General features: G+C 34.2%; 1 protein-coding gene and 1 long non-coding RNA gene across 2 annotated transcripts; one reads left to right on the forward strand and one right to left on the reverse strand.

Moving 5' to 3' along the window:
* Positions 1–835: 835 nt before the first annotated feature.
* Positions 836–5,240, forward strand: LOC141375354 (uncharacterized). Its single transcript, XR_012383267.1, has 3 exons — positions 836–2,755; positions 3,525–4,131; positions 4,198–5,240. It is a non-coding gene; the product is annotated as an uncharacterized lncRNA (long non-coding RNA).
* Positions 5,241–5,732: 492 nt separating this feature from the next.
* Positions 5,733–18,557, reverse strand: si:dkey-171c9.3. Its single transcript, XM_001339501.9, has 4 exons — positions 18,266–18,557; positions 15,288–15,356; positions 11,066–12,574; positions 5,733–6,321 (listed from the first exon to the last, which is right to left on the reverse strand). The coding sequence occupies exons 2-4, from the start codon at positions 15,354–15,356 to the stop codon at positions 6,148–6,150; spliced, it is 1,752 nt and encodes a 583-aa protein (XP_001339537.2). The 5' UTR covers positions 18,266–18,557; the 3' UTR covers positions 5,733–6,147.
* Positions 18,558–18,572: the final 15 nt, after the last annotated feature.

The raw sequence follows: 18,572 nt of genomic DNA on the forward strand, positions 1-18,572 counted from the left end.
CATCATTCTGTGTGATTTTATAAGCGTGTTTACCTATGAGAACCTCAATTCTGGTCCCCACAGTGACACACTTCCTCATAAGTCTGTGTGCATTCAAGTTTAAGTCCTTGCTAAGATATAAAGGCTAGGGAGAAAATATATATATAGGATATAAGGCCGCATTTATTTCATCCAAAAATATATATATAAATATTAAAAAAATAACTGTTCAAAAGTAGTTTATCATTTAATTTAATTATTTGATTTTAAAGATGAATTTTCAGCTTCACTACTTTTTAACATTTAACATTAGTCTTCAGAGTCACATGATCCTTTAGAAATCACTTTAATATTCATTATTATTATTATTATTAATGGTAATAATAGTAAAAGCAATAATGACTGGACTGCTGATTTTATTTGAAAATACATACAATAAGTAATAAATAAATATTTAACAATTTAACAGTTGTTTTTACATGGAATAAATGCCGTCTTGATGAACAGAATAAAAATAATAATAATAAAATGACCCCAAACTGTTGACCGGTAGTGTAAATTTCTACACATTTACACAAGTAAATACACAGACCAATGATCTGCTAAAAATCTGCGGATTTCTGTGTGCGCAGATTTTGTGTGGACCTAGCTATAGCTTATTCTAATATTTAGAAAATTGTCTCAATTTTCAAAACAATAAAGGTCAGTTGTCTAGTTTTGTTTTTGATTTACATTTTGGTTTACATTTACTTTAATTGTATAGACAAAATAAACAAACACTAATAATATTAATAATAAAATACAGTTCAGACGATTTTCTAAATATCTTTTTTGTATGTGTACTTTTTATTTGTTTGTGGCTGTTTTTAACTTATTGTCTGCATGTTTTGTCTAATTTGAAGTTATCTTGACTCTGCATTGGAAGTTTGTTGGAGCCCTCAAGTGGATCCGGACAACCCCGGTTTCCAGGTTGAGAATTATTAATTTAGTGTCCATAAACCCTATAAAACCAGCCAACAGACCTGTTTGACCAGGTTGGGAGATGGTTAGCCAAACCACAAGAAGTTATTTTTGCAGCAGAGCATGTAAAATGTTTTATATTTCTATAAAGTTTTCGGTTTTATTGATGTAGTCGTTTATAAATTACTGGCCAGACACATCTGGAGCTTGATTCACAAAAATCTCCATCCCGCAAAAAAGTTCACCCTAGAGATGAAAACTGATACTTCAAATAAATAAATAAAAATGCTTTTTGACCATGCTGACAAGTAGAAAAAAAAACACTGTTGAGACAATTCTCGTCTTTTGAAATGACATGATAGAGAGCAAATGATGACAGAATTATTATTTCCGAGTGAGCTATCCCTTTAATATAGTCTGACACACATCGAATCACATTACTGGGTGCAAAGAAAATGTCATGTTTTCCACACACTGACCTTATCTCCAAGATAGATGCGGCCTACAAAAAAGAAAACGTTCTTTGAAAACGCCATAAACCCGAACACATCCCTATTCTCCAGAGCCAGCATGTTAAATGTTCTGCGCTCATTTTATTTGAATTTATTTCATCTTTAATGCAGGTTTCCCCCTTCTCCGTCGGCCCGTTTGATCACATAAATACGAAGGATTGCTCGCCGTCCCTTTTGACTTTAGTCATGGGCGCTTCAATGCTTCACTGGGCTTGAGTGTTACGAATAGAAAATATATGAGTACTTTAAGTCTACCAGGCCTGTTTAGTGTAAGGAATTCCTTTACATGTGTCTGGCTCTCATTGTGGAGAATAAATCGATGCGTCATAGCTTGGGGGAAAAGATTGGGTGGGGGGTGTTGGGATGTTTTCCAGAACCACCATGATCCATTTGACTCTATATGTGTCAGCTCTGTTGCAATCACTTCATCCCTTCTCTCTCTTTTTTCTTCCCTGCTATCTTTTTTTCCTCATGCATACTTTTTTTCGTCGTCTGATTTTTGGCAGCGATGGTTCCTCAGACATTGGAACAAACACTTCTCCAGATGCGTGTAACGGGGCTGGACTGAAAGCCATTGTGTGTCTTCACTGACACTGCAGCTGTGAAGTCAGTTTGAGAATGTGTGTGTGCTTGGTTATGTGATTTATTAGGACACAGATTTGTGTAATGACATGGGTATGACCTAGGTATTAGTATGTTGAAGTAGTTTATGAGAACATGTCTTGTGTCCTGGGGGTGGGCGATATATAAAACCCATACTTGCACATCACAATTCACATTTACACAATCCAATTTGATAATTGGCAAACACAATGAATTGGATGTCAAATGAATTGAATTTGTGTATTTTTGAATCGTGTTTTGAATTTATGAATTGGATTTGTGTATTTATGAATCGTGTTTTGAATTTACGAATTCAGTTTGCGTATTTATGAATTGTGGTTTGAATTTACGAATTGGATTTGCATATTTATGAATTGTTTTGAGCATACAAATTGGTTTGTGTATTTATGAATTGAGTTTTAAACTTGCAAATTGGATTTGCGTATTTCTGAATTGTGTTTTGAATTTACGAATTGGATTTGGGTATTTTTGAAGCACGTTTTTAATTTTCGAATTGGGTTTGTGTATTTTTGAATCATGTTTTAAATTTACGAAGTTGATTTGCATATTTATGAATCATGTTTTGAAATTACGAATTGGATTTGTGTATTTTTTAATCGTGTTTTGAATTTACGATTTGGATTTGCGTATTTATGAATTGTGGTTTGAATTTACGAATTGGATTTGCATATTTATGAATTGTTTTGAGCATACAAATTGGTTTGTGTATTTATGAATTGAGTTTTAAACTTGCAAATTGGATTTGCGTATTTCTGAATTGTGTTTTGAATTTACGAATTGGATTTGGGTATTTTTGAAGCACGTTTTTAATTTTCGAATTGGGTTTGTGTATTTTTGAATCATGTTTTAAATTTACGAAGTTGATTTGCATATTTATGAATCGTGTTTTGAAATTACGAATTGGATTTGTGTATTTTTTAATCGTGTTTTGAATTTACGATTTGGATTTGCGTATTTATGAATTGTGGTTTGAATTTACGAATTGGATTTGCATATTTATGAATTGTTTTGAGCATACAAATTGGTTTGTGTATTTATGAATTGAGTTTTAAACTTGCAAATTGGATTTGCGTATTTCTGAATTGTGTTTTGAATTTACGAATTGGATTTGGGTATTTATGAAGCGCGTTTTTAATTTTCGAATTGGGTTTGTGTATTTTTGAATCATGTTTTAAATTTACGAAGTTGATTTGCATATTTATGAATCGTGTTTTGAAATTACGAATTGGATTTGTGTATTTTTTAATCGTGTTTTGAATTTACGATTTGGATTTGCGTATTTATGAATTGTGGTTTGAATTTACGAATTGGATTTGCATATTTATGAATTGTTTTGAGCATACAAATTGGTTTGTGTATTTATGAAATGAGTTTTAAACTTGCAAATTGGATTTGCATATTTATGAATCATGTTTTGAATTTACAAATTGGATTTGGGTATTTATGAAGCGCGTTTTTAATTTTCGAATTGGCTTTGTGTATTTTTGAATCATGTTTTAAATTTACGAAGTTAATTTGCATATATATGAATCGTGCTTTGAAGTTACAAATTATATTTGAATATTTTTGAATCATGTTTTGAATTTACGAATTATATTTGCGCATTTGAACTAACAAATTGGTTTGTGTATTTATGAATTGTGTTTTAAACTTGTGAATTGGATTTGTGTATTTTTGAGTTGTGTTTTGACTTTACAAATTTGATTTGCATATTTTTGAATCGTTATTTGAATTTACAAATTTGATCTGTGTATTTATGAATCGTGTTTTGAACTTACTAACTGAATTTGTGTATTTTTGAATCATGTTTTGACTTTTACGAGTTGAAAGTGCATATTTTTTATCGCTTTTTAAATTCATGAATTGGATTTTGAAAATTTGAATTGTGTATGTATGAATTTTATTTTCATACAACAAAGGTTATACAGTGTGCTGTTTATTACAGAGCTCCTCTATTAAAAAAAGAAAAAACCCTGCAAGTTCTGAAAGAGTTTCCCAGAGATGGGTTGCGGCTGGAAGGGCATCCGCTGTGTAAAAAAACTTGCTGGATAAGTTGGTGGTTCATTCCGCTGTGGCGACCCCGGATTAATAAAGGGACTAAGCCGACAAGAAAATGAATGAGTTCTGAAAGAGATCAAGCCCTAGCCATGTAAGAGAAAGTTATGCATAAGTAACTTAAAATAATGCATTACTTACTGTACCACAAAAAGTAACAACGTTACCATAAACAATGCATTTTGTAAAACCACAATATAAATGATAGCGCATAACATGAAATTCTATACTTTAATTTTGTCCATATTATATATGATTTCATGATATTGCACACCTCTATATGCATAGTAATTTAAAACTGTTTAAAACCAGTTAACTTTTTTTTCATGGTTTCCTGGGACTGTTGGGTAAGGCCATAAATGTGCTTTTTACCATGTTTGTACAGTATACAATAGGCCTACATTACGCGCCCACACTGAAAAAAAAGATTTGCTGCTTGTTTGAACTACTTCTTTAAAATGAGTCGAAACAACAGAAATTTTTAAATTTGAGATTTTTGAAACAACTTAACTGTTTTATGTTCATTCCACTTAAATTTGTTAAGTTACTTAATCCATTTGTGTTGGAGCAACAGCATTTACAGTATATACTGTAAAAATACTGTTCCACACAAATACTGTTTTTTTTTTTACTAAAAACATAACACTAAACTTAACACTTGTTTTTTACTAAAACAACACAATTCTTTTTTTTTTTGCGAGAACTTATTTGTTTAAAGTTCAATCCACTTAAATTTGTTAAGTTAACTTAATCGATTTGTGTTGGCACAACTGCATTGTTTACAATGTACACTGTAAATATGCCGGGTATTAAGGTATTATTTATTCATATTCTTTTTGGCTTAGTCCCTTTATCAATCTGGGGTCGCCACAGCCGAATGAACCGCCAACTTATCCAGCATATTTTATATGCAGTGGATGCCCTTCCAGCTGTAACCCATCACTGGGGAACATCCATACACACTCATTCACACACATACAGTACGGACAATTTAGCCTACCCAATTCACCTCATGCTTTTGGACTTGTGGGGGAAACCGGAGCACCCAAAGGAAACCCACATGAAGCGAAGTTCTCTTTGTGAGGCGATCGTGCTACCCACTGCGCCGTCGTGCAGCCCATTAAGTTATTATATTAACTTATTATTTTTTACAAATTAAAGTGGATTGAACATAAAACTTTTAAGTTCTCACAGAAAAAAAACAACAACGGAGGAATTGTGTTGTTTCAGCTCATTAGATAAGTAGTTTGAAAATCTTTTTTTTTTTTAAGTGTTTGGACAGTGCCCATAAATAACAAAAAACCAACCTGTGTGTTTTTGTGTAGGAGACCGAATGAGAATGTCTGGGAGACTAATAGAGCAAGGTGGAGGGTCAAACAATGAGCATGTGTGTAAGTTTGTGTGTGTCCCTGATTGTAAAGCCGTTGGTCGCCAAGAGTGGGAGTGCGAGTGGGATGCAGGTTTTCGCTAAAACGCATTCCTGCCATGTTAGGTATCACTGCTCGGGGAGTATTAATGGGATGCAGTAAAAAGTCCTGCTTTCTACACACACCCCGCAAAGCCTTAAGCACCGCACCATTAAACAGCTCCAACAATACAATATTGGCTGTTTATCATTATTCAGACACACTTTATTATTGGCAGTGACATATAAAAACACAGACGTTAACAATAAAGGATCTTTGGTCAAGAAAGTGTCAGTGTGTTTTGGGTGGTGGTAACATCTAGAGCTGATTTGTAGTCTGATTTCTGCTTACCTAATAATGGCTGTGGTTTAGCCTTTGGTTCGGATGTCTGATTATTGTGAGGAGGCAGCGCACGCACAGCTGTTTCGTTTTTAAGGGCTCGTTTTCAATGAAATCGATTATAACTGAGCATAGTTTGTTAGGACTCTGTCTGCTTTTATTAGCGCTCGGGACGTTGAAGAGTGTGTAGATGAAGATTGATGCCTGCTGTGTTCTGTCTTCATTTCAGGAGGGGTGGCGCATGGTTCTGCAAGGGTGAAGCTGGCCTGAGTTCAGTTTAAACATGCGTTGTCAGTCAGGTGCTGCAGATGCTCCAGGAGAGATTCAGAGCTCTCGTAGCGCCCTCTGCTGGCTTCTTGCTGCGTGTCGCAAAACTCATGGAGGGAAGCCATTAAAGAGGCCACTGTCCAGCCATTCAGACCAGCACTTCGAGAGAGTCTGCAGAGCTGAGGGGGAAAGAGTGAGGAAAATAAGAAGAAATACAGGTGTCTTATAATGAGTATTATGGACTTCTTTCTTTGCATAACAAGAACAATTATAGATTTGAGAAAAGTAGAGGAATTAATTACTTATTACTTATTAATTAACAATAACATCAAAGTAACTAACAAACCTTTTTTACAGGGTTTTCAAAAACTTTCAATGCAGAGTCAAGAAAACTTCAATATAATATAATGCAAAACATGCAGACAATAAGTTGTAAACATCCACAAATCCTTTTCTCGGTTTTCTAACCTCAAAACCAGCTTGCACCCTGTTGTTGTTTCAATATGATTAATTTAAATAGCAAACTGGCCAGCACGTTCAACTTTTCTCAGTCACACTGAACCGACAGCCAACACAAGATTTTACTTGATGTTAAAACCTTTTTCGATAGATTAATTTCAAAATTTATTATGCCACAAGCAGTCAAAATAGGACAAATTAACTTATGTTTGGGACAAATTCTGGTCCTTTGTCAGTGAGAGGTGGGTCTTTCGAACCTCCTGTACTCCTCCTGACTACATGCCTAAAAACAAACATACATACATACATACAAACAAACATATACACACACACACACACACACACACACATACATATATATATATATATATATATATATATATATATATATATATATATATATATATATTTTTTTTTTTTTTTTTTTCTTTCTTTTTTTTCTGAAAATTGTTTTTGAAAACAGTGTTTTATTATTATTATTTATACTTGTTTATGTATTTTGTCTATACAATGAAAGTAACAATTGTATACATCCTTATTGCTATTTTACTATTTTATCCATTTTAAATAAAGTAAAAGTTAAGTTTATCATTAGACCATTTTTGTTTGTGTATATGTTATTTCCTCATACACAATTATTAAATTAGTAATAAAATTTTGCTCCAAAGTATTATTACTATTATTATTACTATTATTATTATTATTATTACATAGCAAAAACATTTTACATGTAAATATTAAACCAAAACATTTGTGTATATACGCATTCAAAATAACAGGTTTTTTATGGATTCTCATTCTAATTAACAAAATGTGCACTAGGGCTGCATGATACTAGAGAAATATGCAATATACTATATTGAGTATTGCAATAATGATATTTCTTACAATATAACTAACTTAAAAAAACACACAATTTTATCAACAGTTAATAAAAATAATTTATTTATGTAATGGTCAAACTAAAAATAAACATTCAATAGAGATTTTTAGAGCTTATTAATTCTAAAAAAAAAAAAAAAAAAAAAAACAATTAGACTTGAAAAACGCCATGAATGAATGAACACCACACTGGAAATTCTGATTCTTATTGGCTGTTGTCTTTTTCCTCTTTTGTCTCCCGACATTAGCATTTCATTTTAGCTAACAACACCTACTGGAGAGGTGGGGATGAATTTAGTCAGATTTGGCTAATCTATGCATGCAGCACGCAAAAGCTTTATAAATAAATTTGAATTTAATTTATTGCACTTCTCTGCGATATGGATATTGTGTATACTATTATCGCGATAACGATAATTTCCGATACATTGTGCAGCCCTAAAATGTTTAATGTATAAGTTATTAAATATATTGTTTATCATTTTTACATCAAATTAGTATGTAAAAGATTAGATTCAGGGGATTTATTACCAGATAAAAGCTGAACGATTCAATTTAATTCATGTTTATTTATATAGCCCTTTTACAATGTAGATTGTGTCGAAGCTGCTTAACCTAGAAGCTCTAGTAAAGTCAAGATTTCAGAGTTGAATTTAAGTTTAGTTCAGTACAGTTTGGTTTGAATTTCACTGCTTAAGATTCAAACACTGAAGAGCAAATCAAGGCCAATAGGAATTCATATACTATTGCAGGAATTCACTGTTTAATTAAACCAATGAATATACAATGAATAACATCAAATAATTATAGTGCTTTTACTTTTGTGAAAACTTTTAAGAGAAAATTTCTGAATTTTCAATGTGATCAAAACAAAAGCCTTTTCAGGGAGAAAAAAATCTAATCAATTAATGTCTGTCTTTCACTTTTTTGCAGGTAAGGTTTTTAATATTACACATTGAAATTCATCTTTAAAAAAAAAAGAGTTTATTTCTGGTTCACACCACTGGCAATAACTATGCAATGCACTCTGAATATTAATTCAAATTCTCTGAGTATAGTAAAGTCGCAGCTATAATGATAGTGAGGAACAATATCAATCAAATGGCTTCTCAGAACAATTTCTTTTATTCCGGCTGATGAAAGACAGTAAGAATCAACTTCAAAGAATACGAGAAAATTGCAGTGCACACTTATAATAACAGACACAATGTTAGCATCTGTGTGAATGCTAAAACAATTTCCAATATTGGTCAAAATGGGTACAGGTTTTAAAGGGATAGTTCACCCAAAAATATAAATGTACTCACTATTTACTTACCCCAAATTTGTTTTCAAACCAATATAATTTCATTTTTCTGTTGAACACTAAAGAAGTAATTTAAAAGAATGTTATAAACCTGCAACCATTTATTTCAATAGTAAAACAAAATACTATAGAATTCAATGGTTGCAGTTTTTTCAACATTTCTCAAAATAACTTATTAACAAAGTTGGCACCAGCTGCACTCATGGCGACTTGAGGTCGATTTCCACCTCATGATTCTTACCGATTCTTCCCCTCTCTCTGCTCCCCATGCTATCCTGTCAATACTCTCTACTGTGCTATCCATTAAAGATAAAAAAAGAGGTTTGTAACTAATGAAGGATAAGTAAATGATGACAGGAATTTCAGTTTTGGGTAAACTATCCCTTTAAGGCCTGTTTAAACCTTACCATATAGATTTCTGTATTAGAATCAACATATGAAATTCTGTTTTCCTTTACAATTTGGTGGATTCTCATTGACTGTTTTCATTGTTTATCACAATGATTCCAACAACAGTTATGTATAAATGCTGCATTCAACTGCTCCAGACATGTTGACGTATCCGCCATCTTGAAATGATCAACATGTTGTCACTCGCAGTAAAAATCAATGAGTTTTCCTTGATGCCAAAACTGTGCTGTGCAGCATCTGCGTGTAATAACCACGGATATTTAAATTCCCAAACAAATGTGTTAACCTTGTTTTGGTTTTTATTTTTATATGCGTTAACTTTCTATTGTAAACTTTAATGTTGTGTCTATGGATGCTCATAATAACCGATTCACCGTTAACCGAAAGGATGCGTTTTTAACCGATTAATGAAATCAGTTAAATTCTAAAAAATATTATTATATATATTTTAAAAGTTTGGCTGCATAAGGGGCAGATCACAGAAAATGCATTAAGAGGGGCATCTTTTGTATAGTTTACTAATACCCGCGAGCGTTTTGCGGCTCCCTGCTGTGCCTCGCGTTTTTTGACGTTGTGCGCTGTGTACTCACAATAAAAAAAAAAAAATTAACTCAGAGCGAAAAAAAGCGTGTTGCGTCAGTCTGAAGAATACTTTGAAAAATACGTAGTATTCTTCAATCAAATGAAAGCAGAGTTGGGGTTTCCATTGATTTAATGCATATTTTGCGTGTTGAGATAGATTTAAGGTAGCCTGCTATCTTTATTTGACGGAAGAAAAAAAGATATGATTGGACAAACAGCATATGCAGGTTTTTAAAAAGGATTCAGTCAGTATTGTTGTTTTGTCATCTAAATTTGTCATTTAAGTGAAAAATATCGAGGGCAGGACTGTTTATTTTATTATTTTTATTTAGTTAATTCATTTTTTCTATGCTGGTGGAATCACTGCAGGTGCGTGAAGATGTGCTGTTGTTCTAATGTTCTGTATGCTGTTGTTCACATGTTAAAATAAATCAGTTTTTTAAAATTTAATATTCATTGTGTCAGACACAAAGTAGACACCTCAATTATTATTTTAAATTAAATATTAATTTAATATTAATCTGACTAGTTAACGCTTAATATTCAGTAAACAAGCGGCGTTTGTCGATTGGCAAAACTAACCAAAATGAGCATGCCTAGTTGTGTCATTTTGGGTTATTGTGTTACTGTTACTATACACCAACCCGTGAGATCTCTTTGCTCTAAGCATCAACATTTGCAACTTCCATGATCACACTTGAAATGTCGAGGTGATAGAGCTTTTTCAACAGCAGCTCAAAAACTTTGGAACGATTTTCCACTCTCCATAAGAACATCTCAAACTTTTGAGACTTTTCAGAGGTCACCAAAAACACACTTAATTTCTTTAGCTTTTAATCATGTGTTGTGAGTTTTGTACTTTGGTTCCTTGCATGTATTTATGTGTTTTTATGTACAGCACTTTGGTACCCATTGTGGTTGATAGAAAGTGCTTTAGAAATAAATTGAGTTGAGTTGAGTGTTAGTCTGGCAAAAATCATCTCCTGAATTATATTACAGATATTGAAATCTATTGTTGATCCATATACGTAACTACAGCTAAATGCGCACTGTCAACTTGCTTTCTGGTTTGACTGTACCAATATGGCGGACAACTCATAGAAACAGCGACTAATGAACCATCTATGTTTATAATTACAATAGCTCTGCTATCCTTGTGCAATTAGACCTTCTAGACTTAGCTCATTATAATTATTACCCTTGGTGTGAACAGGTTTCTACAACTCTCTCTGGTCTTCTTTACTATATTAAGTTTGGTCTGTGAAGACAGTAACAATCTGTACCTGCTGCTGAAGCCTTGAGTCTGGAAGATCAAACTGAAGTGCTGAAGTTCCTCTCAGAGAGGCTGCAGCCCAGAGTAGAACACACTGCAGTTCCTGGATCTGATGGCTTTCCTCAGTGCGTATCTTGATTATTTTTTTGTTTTTGTTTTTTTGTGAGACCATGTCACTTCTGTCAGATTGCTTACAGCTAAAACGCAAGCTGGAAGCATCAAATATTGATTGCTGAAGCACGACTTCTGCAAAGTCGTTGGCAAATCTTTGTACCAATGATGCAATTTTTGTGTCATCAGCTGAAATGGTGTTCAATTCTGATTTACCGAAGGCTTTGTGGGAGTTGATTGAGTCTTTACATAGTGTGTTTGAATCTTCTTCCCATGGCTGTGGTTCCATCGCTCTGCCTGAAAGATATGGCTGGGTTTCATGTTCAACCTCATCCTGTCTTAGCTTTGCAAAAGCTTGAACTATAGCATTAATGATTAGCTCACTAGCTAACACTTTTACCCTGTCTGCTGCAGAGACTGGCATGCTAGATCTTTTAGCTGAAGGCACATCTACCTTATCCTTCCTTTCTCTGCTTAACATCACATCTGCTAAATACCCTGATACGATTTCACCAGCTAGCTGGTCAGCAATTTCCATTACACATTTGAGATAATCTTCATCCTTGACCTCATTGGTGGTGATAAAATTCAGGATATCAGCAGATAGTTGAGCTGCATAGTCAGTCAGCATGCTATTTTGACCATCCTCAGGTTCTGTGTACTCTTTTTCTTGTCCGCCATTTTGATAGCACTCTAGCGAAAGTGAGCGCATTAGTCTGACCACAAAGTCAGCAGGCGTATCTGTCGTTTGGTTCTCCATTAAGGGTTGCATGTGGTCTTTGGGGGTTGGCGGAGGGGGTGAGGGAAGAAACTCCTTGGCCAATCCTCCCTTCAGCTTCCTTGTGAAACTGGCTCGACTCCTTATCATCTCTGGAAGTAAAGGGGTGCTTGGAGGAGCATCAGGGTATTCAATAGAGCCAAAGCTAGTCATGCTCTTTAAGGATGTAGCATAGGCTACAGTATATGCGTCATCATATTCTTCCATCTTGCAGTCTATTTCCATTTCAGATGTGTTTTTGTCACAGCCTGTGGAACACAGGACCGGAGTGTTTTCGTAAGTCGCCACCATTACCCCATCATATATATTTTTGGATGATGGATCATCCGAGTAATGATGCCTCTTCATCTCTTCCAATGCTTTGCAACAGACCTGTAATGTTAGCTCTTCGGCTAGCATCTCAACTTCGTCCTGTCTTACTTTGACAGATGTACTTGGATCTCTGAGCCTCAATGTGGAATCTATAATAGTTTGGGCTGTCATCTCTGCAAAACGTTGAATGGGCTCTCTATTGTGTTCTAATGTTGCATCCAGCAATCGGCTGTATGTTTCCAAAGCATGCTGGATTGATGATGGGTTAAAAGCAGGTTGTGGGGATGAATCACTGATGATTACTACCTGTGCAGAGTCCTGAGAAGGTCATAACAGAGATGAGAAAGATGTCATTATGTATGGTTGAGAATACTTTTAAGGTTGCTAACACAACTTTTTATGGTTTATGATGTTTATTTAAGTCTGTGTGAAGTCAAACATGATGTTTATTTTGCTACTCACATTGTTATTCTTAAGGTATTATAATGAATCTATGCAAGTTAATCCAATGAATCCAATGACCATTTGCTTTTGTGTTTGGAGTATATCATTCCATCTGTTGACTTCAACTTGATGGCTTCCATAGCAACTGCATAGCAATATTCCACGCTCATTTTACTAGTTTTCTATGAGGGAATGATGCTCAAAAAATGCCCCACCCAAATTCATTATTGAAAATAGGTCTAAGCAACTTCACCTTCATGCAGACCATTGGTCCCCAACCCCTGTGCCGTGAACAGGAACCAGTTCGTAGATCAATTGGTACCAGGTCACACAAGAAATCATAAATTATTTACGTGTTATTTATTATCTGAGTCTGAACGATTTTTTATTTTGAAAAATCTTTTATCTTGAGAAATTATCGTATTCTGTTGGTTACATGAGCAGTACGGTGGCACAGTGGGTAGCGCTCTTGCCTCACAACAAGAAAGGTCGCTAGTTTGAGCCCCAACTTTTCTTTTTCTTTTTCTTTTGCATTTCTGTGTGGAGTTTGCATGTTCTCCCCGTGTTGGTGTGGATTTCCTCCTAGTGCTCAAGTTTCCCCCCACAAGTCTAAAAATATGCATTATATGTGAATTGGGTAAGGTAAAATTGTCCGTAGTGTATGTGTGTAAATGAGTGTGTATAGATGTTTCCCAGGGATGGGTTTCGGCTGGAAGGGCATCCACTGCGTTAAACATATGCTGGATAAGTTGGCGGTTCATTCTGCTGTGGTGACCTCAGATAAATAAAGAAACTAAGCCGAAAAGAAAATGAATGAATGAATGTTGGTTACATTTCGGTCACTTGAGCGCCAACATTTAACCCATGCACAAGCAATCTAGTAAGAAACAGATGTCTTTGGCAAGTTTCTTTGCGAAGGGGTAAAGGCCCAGTGAAAGACCCACAAACTGCCAAGGAATGGATCCGCAACCCATTTGTCAACAAATCAGGTGAATCCAGCATTTTTGCAAGAAGACCAAATGCCGGAGATCGCAAATGATGGCAGCCAATCACACATCACGTTTTTCCTGTGTGCGAGTTTGTTATTTCCAATGGAAGCTCGCTCATATTGGGGAGACAGTCCTTGCTGCAGCCCGCAGCTTGATGACATAGTTGACCACGTTAACTACATAGCTGACGATAGCCTATACCTCCCCCTACCCTAAACTCAACTGTCATAGTAGCATGGGCGCTACCTTAGTTGGCGGAACAAGGCCCACTAAGTAGTTGACGATAACCTACACCTCCCCTACCCAAAACCCAACTGCCACAGTAGCATGGGCACTACCTTAGTGGGCGGAACAAGTTGACGATCACCTACACCTCCCCCAACGCTAAACCCAACCGTCACACACAGTAGCATGGGTGTTACCTTAGTGGGCAGTACAAAGTCCGCTACATAGTTGATGATCGCCTACGTCATCAAGCATGCAGCGAGGACATTTTGATATTTGGAGCCCTGTGTACAAGTAGGGTAACTCGCTCGCGCGTTCCAGGCATACTTGGTGGAAAACATCTTCAGAATGAAGCAATCGCACCGCGAAGCACATGACAAGAACTGACTGATCAGCTTCATATTTTGTATGAAATAAACATTTCGGTGAACTAATAACCTCAGACAAACAATGCAGTGCTTTATAATTTTCTCCATAAATGAAACTTGCATCAGAGTTGCAGCAATGTTTTGTCAACTTGTCATCCTCTGAGAAAATGGTTGATGGTCGCCTAGCACCCACCCCGAACTTTGAAAAAAAATAGTCAATCGCTGAGCGGTCCATGGTGATAATAAGGTTGGGGACCACTAATGCAGACCACTTATTAACTGCTTTTTGTATAGTCTACACCTGAGATTGCCAGACCTGGGCCCGTGGGCCAAAGTTGACCCTTGCTAACCTTAATTTGGCCCACCAGAAGAGAGAGAAAATGCTAGTGAAGGGGTTGGGATGAATATCTTTGACTGAGATTGTCATTTCGAATTTAATGTAACTTTGTGTTTCTTTCTTTTGTAATTAGTTTTGTTTTGTAAATAAGTCTGATCTTTTAAATATGTAAATGCTGTCAGTAAATGGACAGAGGGAAATGTACATAGGCGAGCAAATGAAGGCAAAGGCAGGTGCAGCTTAGTGTATTCAGCACTTAACTCCATTTTGTTATTAAAGGAATTGTTTGTATTTTTACTGTAATAAGTTAATTCTAAAAAAAAAAAAATGTAAATATGTACTGCATTATTTCATATGGTTTTAAACAATGTATTCTCATTATTTTTAAATACTAGGAAACAACACATAGAAACTTTAATGTAATAAAGTTTGGTATATTTATCTTTGGCCAACAGCTCTTAATTAAGTTTGGTCTTTGGCCCTTCATAAGAAAAAGTCTGGGCACCCCTGGTCTATATTAAATGTGTGAGTATTCCATACTGTGCTTATTATAATTACCTGCACAGTAAAGCACAGTTCTAAGTGTTTTAACATCTCCGAGTAGAAAGTCACGTCGTCATCTAAAAATTAGATAACATAGAATGAATGTAAAAAATATCAGTACTTACATGACCAGATTCTGAAGTGTTGACTAGATCACACAGTTTAAATGAACTGCACAGCTCTTCATTAATCATCTGAAAACAAAAAGAGTAAGATCTATTTCAGGAATTTGCCATATATTGCTACCATATTGGTTATTATCAGGTTTGGATGCATTTCATTTAATATTTTTTATTTCTGAATTTATTTGCATACATATTTTTACATCTTAATTACCTTTGCAGCATTTAACATTGTATATTTTGATAATAAACATTACTTTGTATCTCAGAACAAAAAGTTGACAGAAATACATTGATATTCCAGTTCAGAGTTTCCAAATAATGCTCCTGATGGAAACATAACAACCTGCAATTTCGTTCTAGCTCTTTTGCAACACCCCTGCCAATGATTTTCAAGTGAATTTAACGACTGTAATTATTTGGAAGTAAATCTCAAAGAGCATGATTGAGCAATACTTTTGGGGTACTTGCTATTATGACACACTATTATGAAATAATCATTGTGGACAAAAGTAGTCCTTTGTGATTTTCTGAAATACAAAATGTGGTAGTTTGATTGGTCTCCATCATACCTTATTAAAGGGATAGTTCACCTAAAAAAATGACTATTTACTCACCCTGAAGTGGTTCCAAAACTTATACGGGTTTCTTTCTTCTGTTGAACACTGAAGAAGATATAATGAAGATTTCTATAACCATTGGCTTCCATAACAGGACAAACAATTACTATGGAAGTCAATGGTTACAGGTTGCAGCTTTCTTCAAGATTTCTTCTGTGTTCAACAGCTCATAAAACATTTGAAGATGCAGAAGATAATTAAATGATAACAGAATCTTCATTTTTGGGTGAACTTTCCCTTTAACAACCTATTTTCTGGCTATCAGATTCAATGATTTAGTTGAAAAGTGTTTGACTAATGTATCCTGAATAGAGAAAACTTGATCCTGGTAAAAATTACAGGCCAAAAATGAAAAACACAGGTACATTATATCCAAGACAGACAGTGGTGTCAAATGAGCAAAAATAGACCTAGAAAACCACAAGCGATTATCAGATGAATTTCTCTTACAGGAACTAAGTCACGTGACTGACAGGAAACGATGGTGGGTAAAATGTTTCCATTTACATTCTACTGCAGACTTTCAGTTTAAAAATTAAGGCAAGATCACATTTTTTATTAAAAAAAAAAAGGCTTGTAAGGAAGGGTGTCTGTTTAATCTCTGACAGACATCGGCTCAGACTAACACGTGTAAAGAACGTTGTGTTCACGCATTTATTTAATTTGGCAATGAACGCTAAAACACATGCATAACCTGTTAGCTGCAGTCAGTTCTTGTTAGATTAGGAATACATTTAAAGAGAATTGAAAATAAAAGGTCTCCTGAGCAGTGTGGTGGAGGACATCACCTTGAAAAGCCTTTGGTTTTAATTACAAACTATTGTTTGTGTATCATCATACTTTGACATTTTAAATAAAGACATTACACTCAAAGAAGATTCTATGATAAAGCACAGATGATGGAGATTTTTTAAAAGATCAATAAAATGTGTGTGATTGTATTGGTTCAAGGAAATGCAGAGCTGTTTGATATCAAACGTCCCATAAAACAAAGTTTTAGAGTGTGTGATGTGGTATTAAATTAAATGTCCTTGTATTTTTATAATATACTGGAAAAACGTTAAAGCACATGAGAAGCAACTTTTGGTTGAAACCAGTGGTTTATAGTAACATATAACATATTATAGGAATTGTAATTTACTAAGTAGTTTTAAAAAAGTTTACTTTTACTTTCCATTGAGTACATTTTTAGTGCTGTATCGGTACTTTTACTCCATTCTTTTCCTTCAACCTGCAGTCACTACTTTATTTTATTCTTGTCTATGGGGATTGTCTAAGTGAAAAAATCAGTCCTGTGATTCTCGTCCAATCCAATAACACATAGAAAGTAACAACCTCAAGACAATGCGGCAAAGTGTTTGTTAGCATTATTATAATTGTTCAAGAAAATGTCCAAATTCTTTACACACACTAACTCAGAGACTGTTTAGACACTGATGATAGGATGAAAAATGTTTACTGTATGTGGACTAAAAACATGGCTAAAAGGCCTTTAACTAAATCCACTAATGTTACGTTTACACATACCTGCACAAATTTTATGCAAACTTAATGGGCGATATTGCAAAAACCATTATCAAAATATCATGTTTCATATCATTCGATATGGATAATTATTGAATATTTTTAACAATCCATTTAGGAAAATTTGGATTTTTTTTTATTCAACAATTTTATTAAAATTTACCAACAAAAACACTAATATTTTTATAAGGGAAATAGTTTTAATAGTCAAAAACAAAAATATTGATATTCTGTCAAAGTCGATAAAACATTTTGGTCAATTAATATTGATACCGATTTTATCATCTAGCCTTACTACTCACTACTCTTGAGTACTTTTAAAAGGGCTACTTTTTTACGCATATTTTTAGTAATATTTACAATAATATTTACAAGATACTTTTACTCTACTTTTACTACATTTTTGGGCAATTAATGGTAGTTTTACATAAGTATGATTTTTCAGTACTCTTTCCACCACTGGTTGACACTGCATCCTGCAAAAAACTTTGCTAATAAAATGAAAGATATTAAACACTATATATATATATATATATATATATATATATATATATATATATATATATATATATATATATATATATATATATATAATCTTTAACTTATATGATTTCATCAAGCTATAAAACACAGACTGTCAAAAACATTTATAAAAAGTTATAATTTTTGTCCTTTTTAAGCATAACACCTATTTAAAATAGTGGAAAAACAAAAAGGAAACAGTAATGCAAAAGGGTACATTAATAAGAAACACAACTAATTATAAATAATAATTAAAATGAATTATTAAATAAACTTTTCTCTCCGTACATCTAGACAAATGTCTGTTTTTCATACCTTGTGTGATTTCAGTCAAACAAGTTCAGCTTGATAGACTTGATGAAAGTGAAGGGACGACTTTGATGATTTCCTGTTTAAAACAAATGCATTGCGTGAGTGTGTGGGTGGCGGAGCTGAGAGGTGTGGCTTAATTGTAAAAACAATAATATAACGTTATATTATAGCCTTGTGGACATAAGCGAAGTATTTAACGTCGTAACAATTATTTATGTAATAAGAAAGCCCTCAGCCAGTGTAATCATCGATATTACAAAGCGCATTTTTTTCAACGTCAAAACTACTCGAGCTCTTTTCCTATTGGTTG

Source organism: Danio rerio, chromosome 7 (assembly GCF_049306965.1).
Source record: "Danio rerio strain Tuebingen ecotype United States chromosome 7, GRCz12tu, whole genome shotgun sequence".
Classification (NCBI taxonomy): Eukaryota; Metazoa; Chordata; class Actinopteri; order Cypriniformes; family Danionidae; genus Danio; species Danio rerio.